The following is a 21,535-nucleotide window of genomic DNA, read 5'->3' as shown; positions in this document are numbered from 1 at the left end:
CCGTTTCGGATATCCAAAGATATCAGTGGAAATAAATGACAGGGCTAGAGTTGGGGCCGCATGAAGTTGTGATGCGTATGCTATAATGTTCTGAATTGTTTCTGTAAGCAGGTGTTGTGACCTGGGTACATCCAGGGGGTCATAGCTTGTATAACATGCTGACATGATAGCAGTCCCGCACTTGTAGCCATCACCTCTCCTTCCCTTAACGGACCGTGGTCACGGATGTGATCGTTGGATGCGGTTTGTATTATAGGTCCCCCAATACGACATATTTCTGCAGCTAGCCCCCCCCCATGCTGTAGTTTTTCATTTGCTGCATTTACAATGATCCCAACTTGCTGTTGCGGTATACTCCCTATGCCTATTATTAATATAGTGGAATATTCCGAGGGACCATTCAGTAAAACAGACGCAACTTCCTGGTACTCGTGTCCGTGTTTTATTTCCCCAGTTTGGGAGAGGGTGAATAGGGTACAGTTCGGAGGACCTTGGGTCTCTCTGAATGGAGTATGAATCATGGCGGGAGCAGGTGGGGGCAATGGTTTATAATACCCACCGTCAGTGTTAAGTAATGGGAAGGTTGGTGCTAAAACTCCGGGTCTGCATGCTCCACAATTATAACACGTCTAACACCATCTTGGATTAGTGACCCAGCACATATTACAAAGCCAGCCATCTGAGTTATATGGTGGTGGCTGGCCATCAGTGGGAAGTGTAGGGTATTTAATCTCCTTAGGTATAAATTGCTCAGTTTCTGGGTTCAAAGGCTGGGGTACGGCTACCTTTGTGGGGGTAGGGGATGTTTCTTTAGGGGCTTCAGATTTGGTCTGTGGACACATAAGTTGGGAAGGGGAATCTGCTTCCTCCTTCACCTTTTCCCCCTCAGCTTCATTTTGTAGCACAAAACAACCAGTCTGTTACAGTGCTAGATAATTTTCCCTTCTTGACATAAAAATAATTAAAATAACCAGGCTTAGTCTCCTCCTCTATTTCAACATATCCTTCACCACAAATCTCATGTGCAACTTTCCTAAACTTTTCAGCATCATCCTACAATCCAGTGTCAGCTAGTCTTCCCCTTTTCTGCTGGATTCCTTCATCCCACAATGTAGGTTGAAGTCTCCCCTCCAAGGGAAAGTTTAACAACTTAAACATTTTCGGTGCATTCTTAAATGATCTTTTCCCTTCTCGACCGACCATGATGGTCATCACATCCTCTCCCTCCTGAGGGGGAGATACTTTCTTTCTGCTACACGGAAACATTGATTAATCACTACTGCCTTCCGACTGACAAAGATCCTTGATTTGTGCACAGTATGAGTCTGGCCAGTCTCAACTGTTCCACTGACTCATCTCCCCTTGGAGAAGTCATGTACGGTACTAGGTGAAAGGAGGAGGGCCCGCGTCTGCAACCCTCCGGACACTCGATATACGTATATCTATGTACGTGTCCTACCCAATCTTCGATCACCTGCCGCGACTGATACTAATAGTGTTCAGTCTCCTAAGAATCTTTGTCAGAGGTTAAGGGAGATTCATACAATATTTACTTGTCAATCCGAGGTGCTATTGTTTTAAAAGTAATCAATATCAGACCCCTAATGGGACTAGACCCCTAATGGGACTACACCTCTATAGTCTCACCTTTTGCGGAGTTAAAATTGCAAATTGCCGTTGTAGTGACCAGTATGTTGTAGTGACCAGCTCATGCTTCTGGAGACATGCACCCGTAAATTAAGCGAGCTCTCATAGCTACAGAAATGCCAAACATGTTGGAGCTAACTGTAGTTTGAGCACTGGTGTTCAGAAAGGAGGGGGGGCATTTGGATTTCGGAGCGCATAATTCACTTGATTTCTATTGGGGGGCGAGGAGCCATAGCACTTTTCCTGAGCTTTTGTGTTACCAGTAACATGGAAGCCCCCTATATTTCCATGGACAGATCACAGAGCTAAGTGGGGACTTGCCTTTTTTGTGGATTGATTTGAAGCTTTTGTTAGTAACATTTTCCATAACATTTGGGATCACATTTATCCTGTGCTCTACGCTGAGCCCTTATATCGGAGTTTTCATACAAATCTGAGTGACGAGAGTCAGATGAAACCCCCGAGGGATCCATTCACTATAATGAGGCAGCAGAGTTAATCTTTTCATTGGTGTCCTTTTTTCCCCAGAGGTGCACATACTGTGGCCAACGGCACTTTTTTAAACATCTAGTAAAAAGACTGACACTGCCGGATCACAGGCCAGACGGCATCCACAGTGCCGCCATCTGCCTCATTAGAGGGAATCTTTCACTGGGGGTCCCGTCTGAATCACGTATTTCAAAGATTTTCATGGAAACCACGGCGCAAGCGCTCAGCTGGGTGCAAGATAAATGCGCACCAAGCCTTACTGCGCTCTTTGGGAGGCAGAATGAACAAATCAATAGCAGGTGGAGAATTTGTTTATTACTCCATTTTTTGTGCTGTATAAGTGATTAGACGATTTTATTTTTCTGGTCAGTGCGATTACAGAGATGCCAGATTTATATCGGGTTTAAAAGACACTCTTGTTTGCAAAAACTAGTTTTTGCATCGCCCTATTTTGAGAGCTATAATTTTTCCAGATTTTGGCCGACCATGTCATGCGAGGGCTTGTTTTTGGCAGGTTGAGTTGACTCTTTTATTGGTACCATATTCGGGCACATGACATGTTTTGATTGCTTTTGATTATGATTTTTGGGAGGCAGAATGACCAGAAAGCAGCAATTTAGGATTTTTTTGTTTGGTCGTTCCAAGTGTGGTAAAATTGATAAAGCAGCTTTATTCTTCGGGTCAGTATGATTAAGGTGATACCACATTTAGATCTTTTTTTTTTTTTTAAAGTATTGTCGCTTTTACAAAATAAAAACTATTTTATATATAAAAAAAAAAAAAATGTTTGCATCACTTTATTCTGAGAGCTATAACTTTTTTATTTTTCTGCTGATAGAGCTGTAGTATGGCAGCTTATTTTTTTGTGGGACAAGATGATGTTTTCAACAGTACTATTTTTATTTACATTTGTCTTTTTGATTGTGTTTTATTTCGCTTTTTGTTCAGCAGTCTGATGGCAAAGCATCATTTTTAGCATTTGCTTTCTTTATGGTGTTCACTAAAGGGGTTAATTAGTGTCAGTTTTATAGGTCAGGTCATTCCAGATGCTGCGATACAAGATTTTTTACATTTTTGTTTATTTTTTTTCAACTTATCTCAGTATGTGGGAATCCTGCCTCCCCTGTCAGTCGTGGAGTTCCACAATCCTCAACGCTTTTCCCCATATCGTTTTAGGTTCATCAGGAGGAAAAATTTAGAACAAGTTTGATAAGGTGTCCTGCCAATAACCTGCAGTCCAGTTAATGCTGTCCCTCTCCCTCTTAATATATCCACCTCTACAGATGTATTTAATTAGAGTCCACTCCCCCAAACACAGAGGTAAGTATCCCCCATTGATATCAATCGCGTGCTTGTCCTTCCCTCTTCTAGTGCGTATGTCTGTAAACCTGACATCCACTAGAGGTACTTCGGGTGTACTGCACAAGTGCAAGTGCCCGGTCTGATGTCAGGCATTCAAACACGCCTCCACTCCAGAGGAATTCACGGGATCGCCGCGCACAGTGAAGCCCGCGCATGAGCACCCGTCCACAAAAGTAAAAAAGTCAAAAAAAAATGAGAGGGGGGGGGGTGATTGGAACAGGTTGTTACTTCAAAAAGAGTGCCAGTGGATTTTTAGATTGGGCGCTTTGACTCCGAATGGTCTCAATGAACAACAGAATTATTGTTGCTTTATCTGATTGATAGGGACTACTACTACCAGCCAGCATGGTTAAATGTTTAATTCTATTTTGATTATCGTGGATAAGTTTTTTGTCTATCACTGTCTATATCAGAGATTCTATTATAACTCAGACACCCAGTACATGCCCTTTTTACCCTCCTGTTCCCACATATATTCCCCTTAATTAGTGGAATGCATGATTTATCCCCCTTTCTTGTTAGGCGGCTTGGGGAACTGCACACACACCATAGACCTTTGTAATATAATGCTGGGGCGGTAATTAGCTGTTCCCCTGAAACAAACGTTTGTGGGGCGCCTCGATCCACTATGTGTGGCTGCACCATGTTGGGGTATCGGCGCAGTGTTCTCCATCCAATTTACTTTTGTGGACGGGTGCGCATGCGTGGTCTTCACTGTGTGCGGCGATCCCGTGAATTCCTCTGGAGTGAAGGCGTGTTTGAGTGCCTGACATCAGACCCGGCACTTGTGTAGCACCCTGAGGACTCGGCTGCTACAGGGGTATTGCACCTCAAACCAAAGGTGTGGTATTCCACTCCCGGGTAAGGATGGAGTGTGGGACTGAGCTCAGTAGGCTGCATGCACTACATACATCCCATTTCCGGGGGACAGAACTACGGTACTCCCACCAAGTAGATGTGCAGGTACGACAGCGTCTGTCCCTGGCTGGAGTGGGAGGGGGGGTGGAACATTCCAGTAGTGTAGGGGCAGATAGGGGGAGTACTCTGGGTAAAGCTAGGAGCCCATTGGGTGCTGGTCACCTGGGCTCACACATAGAGGGAGTATATATGGTGGGCACCATCTTAGGACAGGGTCGAGTTCAGCCTGAGGAGAAGCAGAGCAGAGGAGCTCAGCCAGGAGGGCTGACTGGGAGCTGTGGTTCCGGCTGGGCCCAGCTCCAGGGCCAGGCTTGTAGAGGAGAGGAAGAAGGAAGGCCCAGAGATGCAGGAAAGAGGGAACCCTAAGATCCCAGAAGCAAACCAAAAAGGGTGAAGGGTTGGCAGAAGAGGGCACTGGATCCCAAGCTGGCGGAGGCAAAAGTAACCCTTAACCAGGAACCGGAGGTCGTGGGCAAGTTTTGCCACGACCCTCACCACATCCACCAGGAAGGTACACCAAGAGTAGGGTCAGGAAAGCCAGAGAAGGTTTTACCATAGAAGGCCCAAGGGAACCGGACAAAGGTGGATCCCTGGTGGGGACGGCCAGGAGAAAGAGAGTGAGAGGGAAGCTCAGGACCACGCTCCGGAACTGCCTGGGGGTTAGCCGAGTCCCGCACCTGGTGAACGCAGTACGGCTCGGGTGGTCACTCCCGGCCGAAGTGATTAAAGCAACATCAGTGAGTAAAAACCCTGAAACTGCATCTCACGTCTCTGACTCTCCTTTCTGCATTATCACTACCTCCATCATCCTCACCAGCTGCCCTGAGGCCATACCCCTCCCGTTGGGGGTTATACCACCATCGCTGCACCCATACTACCAGCCTCAGCGGACTGTTCTGCAGCGGCGGCCTTGTGACCGCAAATCAACGGGTGGCGTAGTCATCCAACATCTACTGCTAATATACTGCCGTCCAGTTTGACTCCCTGGGCACGGACCGGGTCACCGCCACGAGACTACTACCCCCATCTGATCCGGCTCCGGGTAAGCCCCCGTGCGCGCGATGCCGCACGACACAGCAGGCCCAGGGGCGCGTTAACTTTGGCGTAGTCGGCAGGATCACGTGCCCGCAACTACCGGGTACTGCGTGCCTGAAGAAAAGTTTATATGTACCGTAAGAAGAAGTCTCCCGCCAATTCCGGAGGGTCCCCGCCATCGGACGCCATCACGGGTCGTTTCCCGCCGGTTGCCCGCCATCTGCAGCTTTTTCCCGCCATCCACGGAGTTTCCCGCCACTGGGAGACGATTCCCGCCATCTGAGAAGATTTCCCGCCCTGGCAGAGCGGACGCCATTATGGGCGTGCCAGAGGGTGGCAAGAGGCCACCTCCCATCGTGGGCCAGGTCCAAGAATGGCGCCAAAAGCGAAGACCGCCCCCACCAGCAGAGACTGCAATGATCGAGATGTCCGTCAGCGTGGGGGGTCTGCCCCTGGGACGGACAATCACCAAGCTGCCCCGGGACCACCCTCGATGGGGGCGGATGAAGAACAAAAGAGAGAGGATGGGTGCAGCCTGGAGGAGTCTGGAGAGAACGCACCCGGAGATGGAGGGAGAGTCAGGCAGCACCGACCCTGTGGTCAGTGTAGTGCCGGCGTCCCTGCCCTCTGCTAGGCAGGGACGCTGCTCCCCTCACCGCTCTGCCCCGTGCCCGGCGTCCCTCTCCCGCTCTGCTGTCAGCGCGCGCTCCTTCCCGGCGTCCTCCTCCCGCTCTGCTCTCAGCGCGCGCTCCTTCCCGGCCCCTGTGCTTAGGGCGCGCGCGCGCTCCCCTCCTCTTAAAGGGGCCGCGCGCGCCGTCCTAAGGAGTCCCCGGCCAATGGCCGGAGGACTTCATCATATATAAGGCACCTCCTCCAAAATGGAGGTGCCCGAGCAATGTTGTTTGCACCTGTGTCTCACCTGTGCTTCAGCCCTCAGGTCCCGTTGCCAGTTACCTGCCAGTTACCTGTCAGATTCCTGCCTGATTACTTGCTACCTGTCTGCTTGCCTGAGGTCCGACGGTCTGCCTTACAACTCCGGTCAGTCTGTCTATGGACCAGCTTGCCCGCTCACCTGGGAGCGCTTCTCCGTTACCTGCCTGCTTGCCAGCCCGGAGGCTCCGTTGTCACGTGCTGTGACCACCAGCTACTCCAGACTCTTGCCCGCTCACCTGGGAGCGCTTCTCTGCTACCTGCCTGTTTGCCTACCCGGAGGCTCCGCCGTCACGTGCTGTGACCACCAACTATTCCAGAGACTCTTGCCCGCTCACCTGGGAGTGCTTCTCCGTTACCTGCCTGCTTGCCTACCTGGAGGCTCCGCCGTCACGTGCTGTGACCACCTGCTATTCCAGAGACTCTCGCTTGCTCACCTGGGAGCACACATTCTTCATCTGCCTTGCTAGCCTACCTGGAGGTTCAGCCATCACAGGTCGTACCTACCCTTTATCCAGAGACTGCCCCGATCACTTGCCGTGTCCTCCTGCCCTTACACCCAGAGACTGTCCTGGTCACCTCCTGTGACTACCTGCCTGGTCGCCACCCGCTCCCTTACAAGGACCGCCCCCTTGTATTGTAGCCCAGAGGTTCCGCCTCCCAGACCCGTTACAGTTTGCTCGGGCCATGGAACCCGGTGGCACCCAAGCTCCCTCGCTCTCGGACCTGTGTCATGAACTGTCCCGTCAGAGGTCCCAACAGGAGTCCATCTTGGGTCACCTGCGAAATGTCAATTCTTTCCTGGACACTCTGCCTGCTCCGCCAGCAACCTCCGCCAGTGCCATGACCACTAATACCATGGTATCCTACCCCGGACCCCGGCTTTCTGCACCTCCTCGCTTCGGAGGCGACTCCGTCCAGGCTCGGGGCTTCATAAATCAGTGCACCCTGCACTTTGAACTATTGTCCCACCAGTTTAACTCCGACCGAGCCAAAATTGCATTCATCATGTCCCATCTCACCGGGGAGGCTCTGGCCTGGCTAAATCCTCTATGGGAGAGAGGAGACCCCCTGGTGTCTGACTTGCCTGCCTTTCTCATGGCTTTCCGGAAAGCCTTCGACGAACCCGGACGGAAGACCTCATCCGCATCATCACTGCTACGCCTCCGTCAGGGAAGCCTCACCGTGGGCCAATATGCCATACGGTTCCGTACCCTTGCCTCGGAGCTGGCCTGGGATAACGACGCCTTGGTATCCGTCTTCTGGGAGGGTCTGTCCGGCCATATTAAAGATGAACTTGCCGGTCGGGACATTCCTACCACTCTCGATGACCTAATAACTCTTGCCACCCGGATTGACCTACGGTTCCAGGAGCGTGCCAAAGAGGTCACCCGTGAGAGGGGGTTTCCACGTCTAGTTCCTACTTTTCAGAAACCCGTCACTCCTTCCGTTTCTCCCCAGGTACACTCTCCTGAGCCTATGCAGGTCGACCAGACCAAGATGGTCAAAACCTGTCAGGACTTACGCCGTGCCGAGGGGAGCTGCTTCTACTGTGGCAGTAAGGAGCACCGGATCCGTGCCTGCCCGGAGAGGTCGGGAAAACGCCTGTGTCTAGGTTCGCTCAGAGAGGTCGACCTAGACAAAAATAAATCCTCTCCATCCCTGCTGCTGTCAGTCTCAATCATCTGCGGGGAGAACCGTTATTTCGAACTAGCCCAACTTGACTCTGGAGCAGCCGGAAATCTTATTTCACAGTCCCTGGTAGAGAAATACTGCATCCCCACCAAACCTCTGGCTGTACCCTTGTCTGTTGCTGCCGTGGATGGGGGCCTCTTACCTCGCCCCATCCAACTCATCACCGAATCTATTACTCTGCAGGTGGGAATGCTGCATTCTGAGAGTATCTCCCTTCATGTTCTGCCTGGACTCTCTCACGCCCTCTTGCTAGGTCTGCCTTGGCTCCAGAAACATGCACCCGTGCTTGACTGGCAAACCGGAGAAGTCCTTCGCTGGGGACAAGACTGTCATAAGACCTGCCTGGTTTCCGTCCATCCCGTCCGTCCCTCTCCTACCCCAGCTAATCTACCTGGACTTCCGATTCCTTATTGGTCTTATGCTGATGTCTTTAATAAAAAGGAGGCAGAGACATTACCCCCTCATAGACCATACGACTGTCCCATCGACCTGTTACCCGGTACTACTCCTCCCCGTGGGCGTATTTATCCTTTATCCGCTGCTGAGACCCGGTCGATGTCCGAATATATTGAGGAGAATCTGGCCAGGGGATTCATCCAGAAATCTACCTCCCCGGCAGAAGCAGGCTTCTTTTTCGTCAAAAAGAAGGACGGCTCTCTCCGTCCCTGTATAGACTATAGAGGCCTAAACCAGATCACGGTGAAGAATAAGTACCCTCTTCCTCTCATTCCAGAATTATTTGATCGTCTGAGGGGGGCTAGAATCTTCACCAAACTAGACCTCCGTGGGGCGTACAACCTGGTTCGTATCCGTCAGGGGGATGAATGGAAGACGGCATTCAACACCCGGGACGGCCACTATGAATACCTGGTAATGCCCTTTGGTCTCTGTAACGCTCCTGCCGTCTTTCAAGAGTTGGTCAATGACATCTTCCGGGACCTTCTCTACTCCTGCGTAGTGGTGTACCTGGACGACATCTTGGTCTTCTCTCCGGATCTCCAGACTCACCGGAGGGACGTTCGTCAGGTCCTGCTCAGGCTCAGGCAGAATCACCTCTTCGCTAAATACGAGAAGTGCCTCTTTGAGCAGACCTCGCTTCCGTTTTTGGGCTACATTATTTCTCAGACCGGCCTACGAATGGATCCAGAGAAACTGTCTGCCATCGAGAAATGGCCCCGACCGGAGGGGTTGAAGGCCATTCAGCGGTTCCTGGGCTTCGCCAACTACTACCGCCTCTTCATACCACACTTCTCTTCCCGGACTGCCCCAATTTCCGCGCTCACCCGTAAGGGTACTAATCCCAAAGAGTGGCCGCCCGAAGCAGAAGAAGCCTTTCTTTCCTTAAAACAGGCCTTCTCTTCCGCCCCGGTGCTGCATCGCCCGGACGGCAACAAGCAGTTCTTCCTGGAAGTGGACGCCTCCTCCTCTGGAGCTGGAGCGGTACTTACTCAAAAATCTTCTTCCGGGAGGATGGTAACTTGCGGCTTCTTCTCTAAACTCTTCTCCTCCTCAGAGCGCAATTATTCCATAGGAGATCGAGAGTTATTGGCCATCAAACTGGCATTGGAGGAGTGGCGTTACCTGCTCGAGGGGGCTCTTCACCCGGTTATAATTTACACTGACCACAAGAACTTGGCTTACCTCCAGCATGCCCAGAGACTCAACCCGCGCCAAGCCCGGTGGTCCTTGTTTTTTGCTCGTTTTGATTTTGTCCTTCATTTTCGCCCGGCTGACAAAAACGTCAAGGCGGACGCCTTGTCTCGATCCTTTCTGGTATCTGATCTCGAGGAAGATCCGAAACACATCATCGATCCCGCCAGAGTAATGCAGGTGGCTCCCGTGAGTCTAAATCGTCTCCCTCCCGGAAAGACGTTCGTATCAGTACCTGATCGGGAGAAGATCCTTCACTGGGGTCACTCGTCTAAACTGGCTGGCCACGCTGGTCAGAAGAAGACCCTCCAGCTTATTTCCCGGCACTACTGGTGGCCTACCCTGCACAAGGATGTAATAGACTTTGTTTCTGCCTGTGTGTCCTGCGCCCGCAACAAGGTTCCGAGACATCTGCCAGCCGGTCGCCTCCTTCCACTCCCAGTACCTGCTGCCCCCTGGCAGCATATTGCAATGGACTTCATAACTGACCTCCCACTCTCTGCCGGTTGTACGGTCATTTGGGTGGTCGCTGACCGCTTCTCCAAGATGGCTCATTTCGTTCCCTTGCCAGGCCTCCCGTCTGCACCCGAGCTAGCTAGAGACTTTATTCGTCACATCTTCCGTCTTCATGGCCTGCCCCTCCACATCGTGTCGGATCGTGGGGTACAGTTCACCTCACGCTTCTGGAGAGCCACTTGTAAACTACTAGACGTCTCCCTGGACTTCTCTTCCGCTTACCACCCACAGTCCAATGGTCAAGTGGAGCGGATCAATCAGAACCTAACCAGTTACCTCCGGCACTTCGTTAATGCCCACCATTCTGACTGGGTGGATCTCCTACCATGGGCCGAGTTCTCTTACAATAATCACGAGAGCGAATCCTCCTCCAAATCCCCGTTTTTTGTAGTCTTTGGTCAGCATCCTCGGATTCCTTTTCTTGTCTCCACCTCGGTGGACAACCCGGCTGCGGAATCTCTCGTTAGCAAATTTTCCTCCATTTGGGAGAGTACCCGATCCGCACTCCTTCAGTCGTCCGAACGGATGAAAAGACACGCTGACAAAAAACGCCTGGATCCTCCTCAATTTCGTCCAGGAGATAAGGTCTGGCTCTCATCTAAATATGTTCGACTCAAGATACCTTCTTACAAGTTAGGGCCTCGGTTCATCGGCCCCCTGGAGGTCATCAGTCAGATCAACCCGGTGGCCTATAAATTGAAACTCCCGGCCAACTTACGGATCCCTAACTCCTTCCATGTATCTCTCCTCAAACCTGTGGTACTTAACTCTTTTTCCAAGTCTACAGGTACGCCTCCTGCTCCGGTTTCTGCTGAGGACGAGTTTGAGGTAGAGAACATTCTTGCCACCAAAAGGGTAAGAGGAAAGACCTTTTTTCTGGTAGATTGGAAGGGGTTTGGTCCTGAGGAGAGAACGTGGGAGCCCCGGGAGAACATCCATGCCCCTCTCATCCTAGCTAAATTTTTGTCTGGCCTAAAAAAGGGGGGGCCTAAAGGGGGGGGGTACTGTAGTGCCGGCGTCCCTGCCCTCTGCTAGGCAGGGACGCTGCTCCCCTCACCGCTCTGCCCCGTGCCCGGCGTCCCTCTCCCGCTCTGCTGTCAGCGCGCGCTCCTTCCCGGCGTCCTCCTCCCGCTCTGCTCTCAGCGCGCGCTCCTTCCCGGCCCCTGTGCTTAGGGCGCGCGCGCGCGCGCTCCCCTCCTCTTAAAGGGGCCGCGCGCGCCGTCCTAAGGAGTCCCCGGCCAATGGCCGGAGGACTTCATCATATATAAGGCACCTCCTCCAAAATGGAGGTGCCCGAGCAATGTTGTTTGCACCTGTGTCTCACCTGTGCTTCAGCCCTCAGGTCCCGTTGCCAGTTACCTGCCAGTTACCTGTCAGATTCCTGCCTGATTACTTGCTACCTGTTTGCTTGCCTGAGGTCCGACGGTCTGCCTTACAACTCCGGTCAGTCTGTCTATGGACCAGCTTGCCCGCTCACCTGGGAGCGCTTCTCCGTTACCTGCCTGCTTGCCAGCCCGGAGGCTCCGTTGTCACGTGCTGTGACCACCAGCTACTCCAGACTCTTGCCCGCTCACCTGGGAGCGCTTCTCTGCTACCTGCCTGCTTGCCTACCCGGAGGCTCCGCCGTCACGTGCTGTGACCACCAACTATTCCAGAGACTCTTGCCCGCTCACCTGGGAGTGCTTCTCCGTTACCTGCCTGCTTGCCTACCTGGAGGCTCTGCCGTCACGTGCTGTGACCACCTGCTATTCCAGAGACTCTCGCTTGCTCACCTGGGAGCACACATTCTTCATCTGCCTTGCTAGCCTACCTGGAGGTTCAGCCATCACAGGTCGTACCTACCCTTTATCCAGAGACTGCCCCGATCACTTGCCGTGTCCTCCTGCCCTTACACCCAGAGACTGTCCTGGTCACCTCCTGTGACTACCTGCCTGGTCGCCACCCGCTCCCTTACAAGGACCGCCCCCTTGTATTGTAGCCCAGAGGTTCCGCCTCCCAGACCCGTTACAGTCAGGAGCCTGTTGCAAGCCACCACCCCACAAGGCCTGGTGGAGATCCTGGCACAGCTCCCCCGAGACCGGGAGCGTGCACAGACCGCGCTGGAGGGCCTCGCACGGAGGATGGCCCAGGTGCAGCGAGAAACGCTGACTGAGTGGAGTAGGGAGATGGCCCAGCAGGCTGGAACCCGCCAGCGGAGCACGCCACCCGAGACGAGGAGTCTGACCGCCTCTGAGGATGGTGCAGGAGGAATGAAGGCCGGAGACGATGCCGTGGAAGGAGCTGAAGAGACGGAGGCAGGTAAAGGGGACGTCACTACCCCAAGCCTAGAAACCGTGAGCCTGCCCCAGCTCCCCATCGCAGAGCCCGAAATTCCCCCTACCGTGCCCGTCGCTGCACCGCCACCGCTCCAGACTAGGCCTCAAGCAGGAGCCGCGACCACGCCCCCTGTGACGACACGCGCCTCAACCCCGAGCGCGGCCAAGCAGGAGACGCCACCGGCCTGGTCGCAGGGCCGAGTACCCCCGGGCGCCGCCGTCCCCGCAGTTCCCTTCACCTTTAAGGTGCCACCGGCCTGGTCGCAAGGCCTGGTGAACCCGGGCGCCGCTGCCACCACCGCGCCCTCAACCCACAAAGTCCTACCCTTGGGTGAAGACCTGTTCGCCCAGCACACTTGCCCGGATGGGCAGCCCTTTGAGTGGCCACCGGAGTACCTCCATCCCCGACTCCGGAAGGAAAGGCCTCTGTGTGAGCCCCTGATTCCGGCTCCGGCGCCCGCCAAGATCGTCCCGCTCCCGTTGGAGGAGGCCCAATTCGAATGGGACCCCACTGGAGAAAACCTCATTGGGTTCACCCACGAGACCCGGGCGGCCGCAGCCCAGCGAGCAGAGTGCTGCCGGCAACAGCTGGAGGTCTTCGACAGGGAGCGGCGAGAAAGGCGGGTCCGCGAGGAGCGGCTGCAAGTACAGAGTGCGGAACAGAAGAGCCGAACCAGACGAAACCCCCGTGCAGCCCATGGTCCCCGCGCCACCGGGACCGTAATCAAGTTTCAACTGCAGCACGGGTGGGGTTTTATCCGGGACCACAGAACCCCCGGCGACGTCTTTGTCACCCGCAGGGACGTCGAGAGCCATCTGCCGGAGGGACACAGAGGACGTGATCTTTACCTGGGTGATGAGGTCACCTTCACCCGGCATCAATGTGCCAAAGGTCCATATGCTCTCCATGTGCACAGATTGACTGAGGAAGAGCTGCGGTTTGAGGAAGGTCAAGAGGACCCGGACGGGTCTGAAGGTTACCCTCAAGAAGGAGCAGGAGGATGCCGTTACTAAAGTACGGTACAGTGAAGCTGTAAATAGTTACCCGTAAGAGTACAAGAACTGTTACCAGTAAAGAATAGTCCCCGTTGGGACCAGCAAACTGTTACCCGTGTGTCCCTATCCCTTAACAGGCTGAGGACTGTGAACAGCCATTCCTTATCCCCACTGGCCGAGGACTGAGAGCGGCCATATCTTGTATATAGTTGCGCTTTCTAAAGCGCCCCCTACCGGTTTTATAAGGAACTGTTTTTGTGACTGTTGCACTTTTACCTGGTCACAAGTGCACAGTGGCCAGAAACTCAAGAACATTTTATATCAGAAGAGTTTTATATGAAAAAGTTTATATTGCTAGAATCTGATAATGTTTTATATATTGGTGTATGTTTTGCAAAAAGTTTGTATGTTTTATATTGTTTTGCTCTTTTACAGCCCGAGGACGTGCTGTGATTTACCAGGGGGGAATGTAGCACCCTGAGGACTCGGCTGCTACAGGGGTATTGCACCTCAAACCAGAGGTGTGGTATTCCACTCCCGGGTAAGGATGGAGTGTGGGACTGAGCTCAGTAGGCTGCATGCACTACATACATCCCATTTCCGGGGGACAGAACTACGGTACTCCCACCAAGTAGATGTGCAGGTACGACAGCGTCTGTCCCTGGCTGGAGTGGGAGGGGGGGTGGAACATCCCAGTAGTGTAGGGGCAGATAGGGGGAGTACTCTGGGTAAAGCTAGGAGCCCATTGGGTGCTGGTCACCTGGGCTCACACATAGAGGGAGTATATATGGTGGGCACCATCTTAGGACAGGGTCGAGTTCAGCCTGAGGAGAAGCAGAGCAGAGGAGCTCAGCCAGGAGGGCTGACTGGGAGCTGTGGCTCCGGCTGGGCCCAGCTCCAGGGCCAGGCTTGTAGAGGAGAGGAAGAAGGAAGGCCCAGAGACGCAGGAAAGAGGGAACCCTAAGATCCCAGAAGCAAACCAAAAAGGGTGAAGGGTTGGCAGAAGAGGGCACCGGATCCCAAGCTGGCGGAGGCAAAAGTAACCCTTAACCAGGAACCGGAGGTCGTGGGCAAGTTTTGCCACGACCCTCACCACATCCACCAGGAAGGTACACCAAGAGTAGGGTCAGGAAAGCCAGAGAAGGTTTTACCATAGAAGGCCCAAGGGAACCGGACAAAGGTGGATCCCTGGTGGGGACGGCCAGGAGAAAGAGAGTGAGAGGGAAGCTCAGGACCACGCTCCGGAACTGCCTGGGGGTTAGCCGAGTCCCGCACCTGGTGAACGCAGTACGGCTCGGGTGGTCACTCCCGGCCGAAGTGACTAAAGCAACATCAGTGAGTAAAAACCCTGAAACTGCATCTCACGTCTCTGACTCTCCTTTCTGCATTATCACTACCTCCATCATCCTCACCAGCTGCCCTGAGGCCATACCCCTCCCGTTGGGGGTTATACCACCATCGCTGCACCCATACTACCAGCCTCAGCGGACTGTTCTGCAGCGGCGGCCTTGTGACCGCAAATCAACGGGTGGCGTAGTCATCCAACATCTACTGCTAATATACTGCCGTCCAGTTTGACTCCCTGGGCACGGACCGGGTCACCGCCACGAGACTACTACCCCCATCTGATCCGGCTCCGGGTAAGCCCCCGTGCGCGCGATGCCGCACGACACAGCAGGCCCAGGGGCGCGTCACTTGCGCTTGCGCAGTACACCCGAAGTACCTCTAGTGGATGTCGGGTTTACAGACATGCGCACTGGAGGAGGGAAGGACAAGCACGCGATTGATATCAATGGGGGATACTTACCTCTGTGTTTGGGGGAGTGGACTCTAATTAAATACATCTGTAGAGGTGGATATATTAAGAGGGAGAGGGACAGCATTAACTGGACTGCAGGTTATCGGCAGGACACCTTATCAAACTTGTTTTAATTTTTTCCTCCTGATGAACCTAAAACGATATGGGGAAACGCGTTGAGGATTGTGGAACCCCACGACTGACAGGGGAGGCAGGATTCCCACATACTGAGATAAGTTGAAAATCTTGCACCCTAACTTTATGGCAAACTGCCTTGGCAAGTCTAGTACTGTTTAATGTGAATGGTGGAAGGGACCCATGTGTGACCTTTATCAGATTCTGGCCTACATATTCTAATGATTGATAGTAGCTGGGTAATCTTTATTGTGTCCGTATGTAATCTCTTATCGTAATATATGTGGGAAATTATCTGCCACCGTGTTTCAGTCGGGGAAGTATTTATCTATACTCCTAATTTGGAGTGGAATGAGATTTTTATCTGGTAATGTGGCAATAAATATAAATATGAATATGAATATCCCGCATAGTCGGTGTGTTTAAGTATTGTGTATATGTAGTTGCTATGCTATCTATTACTTGATTTATCTTTGGAGCCACAACATACCAGCATTATCTACTGATGGTATTCCTGGTGGCATTTTTTTATCTGTGACCTATCACTGGTAGAGGTGGACGGATTTTGACTGAGAGATATTTTGTTAGTGGTTCTCGGTGTTATCTGCACGTGTGCCACAAACTGCTTTATAATAAGTGATCGATTGCCAGTAGATGGATCACGTTTTTACTTGTCTGTTTCTATAGTATTTGGTGTCTTTTGCAAGTTGTAAGACATTACTTTAATGTTATCTTTTAAATGGGTTTTTCAATGTGAGATGTACAATATATTTTAATTTTTTTTGTTTTTTTTCCCACAATTTTTTTTTTTTATAACTGTTTTAAACTTTTTTTTTTTTTTTACTTTTTTACTTTGCCCAACTAATGGGACTTTCACTTTTTGCTGGCTGATTGCTTATAAAGCATAGCAATGCTATGCTTTACAAGCTGTCCATTTTGCACTGACAAACTATCTACACCATGCACTAAGCATGGTGTAGCAAGTTTGCTAGCTCTGGTGACCCGGATGTGGTCATGACGACATTAGGTCACTATAGTAACGATTAAGCCTCGATGATGTCACGGGGTCATCGATCAAAGGGCAGAAAGGGCTTCTTTCCTCTGCCTGCTTTCTAGATGCTGCGATTCATATAGATCACAGCATTTAGGGGGTTAAAGTGGCGGGTGTCAGCTTTCAGAATCAGCTGAAACCCAGCGGCGATCGTGCGCACACAGCCCACGTGCACGCCAAATCTCCATGACGTATTCATACGTCCAAGGTCGGTAAGTACCAATCAACCTGGAAGTATGCATATGTCCAAGGTCGTAAAGGGGTTAATGTTGTCTGGAGTGCATTTTTTTCATTTTGCTACTTTGTATGGATAGGAAGAATCCATGTGTGAACTCGTATCCTTGACTCCATTGTATTACCTTTCAAAAAACTTGGCTTTTAACACTTCAAGGTGCTCACCACATCTCTAGATAAGTTCCTTGTGAGGTGTAGTTTCCAAAATAGGGTCACTTGTGGGGAGTTTCCACTGTTCTGCATGGCGACATGGCTTCCGCTAGCTATTCCAGTGAATTTTAGGCTCCTAAAGTCAAATGGTGTTCCTTCCCTTCCAAGCCCTGCCGTGCAGCCAAACAGTAGTTTTCAAACACATATGGAGTATTGGTGTACTCAGGAGAAACTGCACAACAAATTGTTTGGTCCATTTTCTCCTGTTACCCTTGTGAAAATAAAAAATGTTTTGCTTAAGCAACATATTTGTGTGAAAAATAATTTTTTTTCATTTTTTTCTTCCACGTTGGTTTAATTCTTGTGAAGCACATAAAGGGTTAATTCGCGAATGTGGTTTTCAGCACCTTGAGTGGTGCAGTTTTTAGAATGGTGTCACTTTTGGTTATTTTCTGTCACATAGGCCCCTTAAGGTTATTTCAAATATAATGTGGCCCCTAAAAAATGGTTTTGTAAATTTTGTTGGAACAATGAAATATTATCTATTTTGTGTTGTATAACTATTTGGTTTAAGGTGATAAAAATTAAACGTTTGAAAATTGCAAAACGGTCAAATTTTATTTGTCAAATTTTCGACATTTACATAAATAATTGCTAATCGACCAAAAGTTACCACTAAGATGAAATGCAACATGTCACAAAAAGCAATCTCCGAATCACTGGGATATGCTGAAACTTTCCAGAGTAATAACCTCATAAAGTTACACTGTCCAGAATTGTAAAATTTGTTCTGGTCAGGAAAGTGAAAACAAGATTGAGGGTGAAGGGGTTAAAAAATTCAGATGAATTGCAATCATACAATTGATTTTAATCTTTATATTACATTGCTTCATTTACCTTTTGGCTTCCTTCTTTTAGTATTTTCTGTCATTTATTAGAACAAGAAACTATTATGAAAATTAATAGTGATATTTACGGAGTTAAAAATAATATAGAATGTAAAAAATAGCCTCACTCAGCTGCTTTTTTCGTTTCAATCTTAAGCTGTTTTATTAAAACGTGCATCATAAACCAGGTCAACAGAAAAATAGCCGTAGTCCGTTTATGCCAAAAAGTCTGACAGCACCTTTTACAGTCTATGTACCTGCGGGAATCCGCCCACTCAGAATACAGGGTTTAATTATCTTAAGCAAGAGCAGCGCTCTGTAGGTCAGCTTCACCTTCAGATCACACATAGAACAACAATTATCCCCAGAGGCTTCACCTTTACCTGGAGCACACCCTAGGTTGGAGATATGGTGAACAGCCATTCTACCCCACTGTTTAGCTGTTAAACAAAAAAAAAACCTTGCCCTGTCATGGCTGATTAACCCCTCTTGGCACATAACATGCTGGAGCAAACTTCAAGGTTCTTATCATTGAAGCTAATAACCTCAGTGAAACATATCTCCCCTCCAGCCCATTACCAGTGATCCACTTACAACATATACAATATATATTTTTATATATTTGTTTATATAATTAATGTACGAGTGTAAGATATAGAAATCAATGTGAATTATGGAATAGAATGATGTCAGTTTTTCTCTTCATTTAAAATAGCACTTATTTTTTTTGGCTTCATATGTTTTTGATTTGTGCCATTACTATGAAAAGTTTGATAATTTTGATGTCATTTCCTTTATGTAGCCGCCTTATAAATGATGTACAACCCTTCTCCTATTTGAATTAAAGACAAATTCACCAGAGCGCTGGGACTTTATGGAAATCTGACCAAAACATACGGCCATCGGAATAAGGCGTATAACCGTGTACTGAATTTAAGAAATTTTACTGTCTATTCTGGCAATTCTACATGTTGTAAAATGTGTGGAATAGTTAATACTTAAAAAAAATATATTAAAGTGTATTTATTCTATATAGGACGGACCCATCAACATTGAATGCTTTTATTATGGACAAAGCTTTGTTGGATTATGAGGTATCCATAGACTCGGATTGCAAGTTGTTGACTGTGGGAAAACCCTTTGCCATTGAAGGTAGGTTTTAGTTCAATTTCCAGTTGATTTAAAGAAATGAATATATTGTAAAAGGTACAGATAATGTTTTCATTTCTACCCAGGTTATGGAATTGGTCTGCCCCAAAACTCTGCCCTAACCTCTAATATATCGGAGTTCATAAGTCGTTATAAATCATCTGGATTCATGGACACTCTGCATGACAAATGGTACAAAATGGTGCCTTGTGGAAAGCGGGTGTTTGCTGTGACTGAGGTAACACTATATCAAATTCTCACCCATCTGCATAGCGCTATTTTTTATACTTATTCAGTTGATTGTGTAATTTGGTTTTCTGACATCTAAAACTCGCATGAATTGACTGTAAAGGTTGAAAAAATATACATTTTAAGTTTAAAGGTCAATTTTCAGTAATTGCTTGTTGAATGGAAACTACTTGTCTTTTGTTTGTATTTTAGTTCTAAAACAAAAAAAGAATTCAACAAAGTGCTAAACAGACCTTATTAGCAAGAATTAAAGGAGAATTCCCATCTCTAAGATCCTATCCCAATATGTAGTAGGTGTAATAATAGCAAATACTTCCAATTAGAAATGTAGTATAGTTCTTCTGATTCGTTATCTCGCTTTCCCGTTTTCATGATTACAACCACTCACAGAGAGACAGTTAGTTGTTAGAGGTCAGAACCCTGGTAACCTAAGCTACTGCAATGTCCTGCACATGGGGTAAGCGACATAGCGAATCAGAAGAACTATATTGCATTTCTAATTGGAGGTATTTGCTAATACTATTATTATTCCTACTACATAATTGGGTAGGATATTGGAGATGGGTATACCCATTTAGGGTAGCGTTCAAGTGACACGTAGGGAACTGCTGTAGCTGTATAATGACTCAAGTGTGATTGTGAGAACTGATTGATCTGTGATGTACTGCAGTAACAGCTCCCTAATATCACAAAGTGCAACAAGGAGGATTGCTATTGAATCCTTTAATGCAAATGTTGCAACTGAAACAAAATTCTGAATTCAAAGCTGGTTTATTATTAAAAGTGAGATTCTTATACTTTGAAATGCTCATGCAAAAATTTTTTTAAAGGAAAATATCCATAATCTTGGAACACAACTGCTCACCTTGTGTGCATGTTGGATGTAATTCATTTTGTAGCCTGCTTAATTTCTCTAATGCTTGCCTTTGGGGCATGATAAGGCTACGTGGTCGTGTTTTCTTTTTTTGTTTTGTCACCTGTTTTAATTTTTTGAAGATCTGTTTTAATTTACTACTTTAGATAATGTAAGCTCCACGACCCTACTGCCCACTGTTGCCGCATATTCGTTTCTGATCGTGAACCTATGTGAAGCAACTTGGCAACCTAGCATTTTCGACTTCCTTAAATTAGGATTCATTTTGTATGAAAGGGAAGATTGCCAATATTTAATAAAAATAAAATGAATGAAGAATATACAGTACAGACCAAAAGTTTGGACACACCTTCTCATTTAAAGATTTTTCTGTATTTTCATGACTATAAAAATTGTACATTCACACTGAAGGCATCAAAACTATGAATTAACACATGTGGATTTATATACGTAACAAAAAAGTGTGAAACAACTGAAAATATGTCTTATATTCTAGGTTCTTCAAAGTAGCCACCTTTTGCTTTGATGACTGCTTTGCACACTCTTGGCATTCTCTTGATGAGCTTCAAGAGGTAGTCACCGGAAATGGTTTTCACTTCACAGGTGTGCCCTGTCAAGTTTAATAAGTGGGATTTCTTGCCTTATAAATGGGGTTGGGACCATCAGTTGTGTTGTGCAGAAGTCAGGTGGATACACAGCTGATAGTCCTACTGAATAAACTGTTAGAATTTGTATTATGGCAAGAAAAAAGCAGCTAAGTGAAGAAAAACGAGTGGCCATCATTACTTTAAGAAATGAAGGTCAGTCAGTCCGAAAAATTGGGCAAACTTTGAAAGTGTCCCCAAGTGCAGTTGCAAAAACCATCAAGCGCTACAAAGAAACTGGCTCACATGAGGACTGCCCCAGGAAAGGAAGACCAAGAGTCACCTCTGCTTCTGAGGATAAGTTTATCCGAGTCACCAGCATCAGAAATCGCAGGTTAACAGCAGCTCAGATTAGAGACCAGGTCAATGCCACACGGAGTTCTAGCAGCAGACACATCTTTACAAGAACTGTTAAGAGGAGACTTTGTGCAGCAGGCCTTCATGGTAAAATAGCTGCTAGGAAACCACTGCTAAGGACAGGCAACAAGCAGAAGAGACTTGTTTGGGCTAAAGAACAGAAGGAATGGACATTAGACCTGTGAAAATATGTGCTTTGGTATGAGGAGTCTAAATTTGAGATCTTTGGTTCCAACCACCGTGTCTTTGTGCAACGCAGAAAAGGTGAACGGATGGACTCTACATGCCTGGTTCCCACCGTGAAGCATGGAGGAGAAGGTGTGATGGTATGGGGGTGCTTTGCTGGTGACACTGTTGGGGATTTATTCAAAATTGAAGGCATACTGAACCAGCATGACTACCACAGCATCTTGCAGTGGCATGCTATTCCATCTGGTTTGCGTTTAGTTGGACC

The 21,535-nt window shown here is 48.9% G+C and overlaps 1 protein-coding gene across 1 annotated transcript in view; it reads left to right on the top strand.

The window, feature by feature from the left end:
- The window catches only part of LOC141273221 (glutamate receptor ionotropic, NMDA 3B-like), a 473,854-nt gene that overhangs the window by 303,400 nt on the left and 148,919 nt on the right, over positions 1-21,535 (top strand). Inside the window, exons 5-6 of the mRNA XM_073684793.1 lie at positions 18,845-18,960; positions 19,044-19,195. Of these exons, the coding sequence (XP_073540894.1) occupies positions 18,845-18,960; positions 19,044-19,195 (268 nt within the window). The remainder of the gene's footprint in view (positions 1-18,844; positions 18,961-19,043; positions 19,196-21,535) is intronic.

The sequence above is a fragment of the Phyllobates terribilis genome, unplaced genomic scaffold (genome assembly GCF_046119375.1).
Source record: "Phyllobates terribilis strain yellow unplaced genomic scaffold, ASM4611937v1 Scaffold_1__5_contigs__length_1240528914, whole genome shotgun sequence".
NCBI lineage: Eukaryota > Metazoa > Chordata > Amphibia > Anura > Dendrobatidae > Phyllobates > Phyllobates terribilis.
The sequence above is the reverse complement of the archived record's forward strand: the minus strand, read 5'-3'. Positions and strand labels throughout refer to the sequence as shown.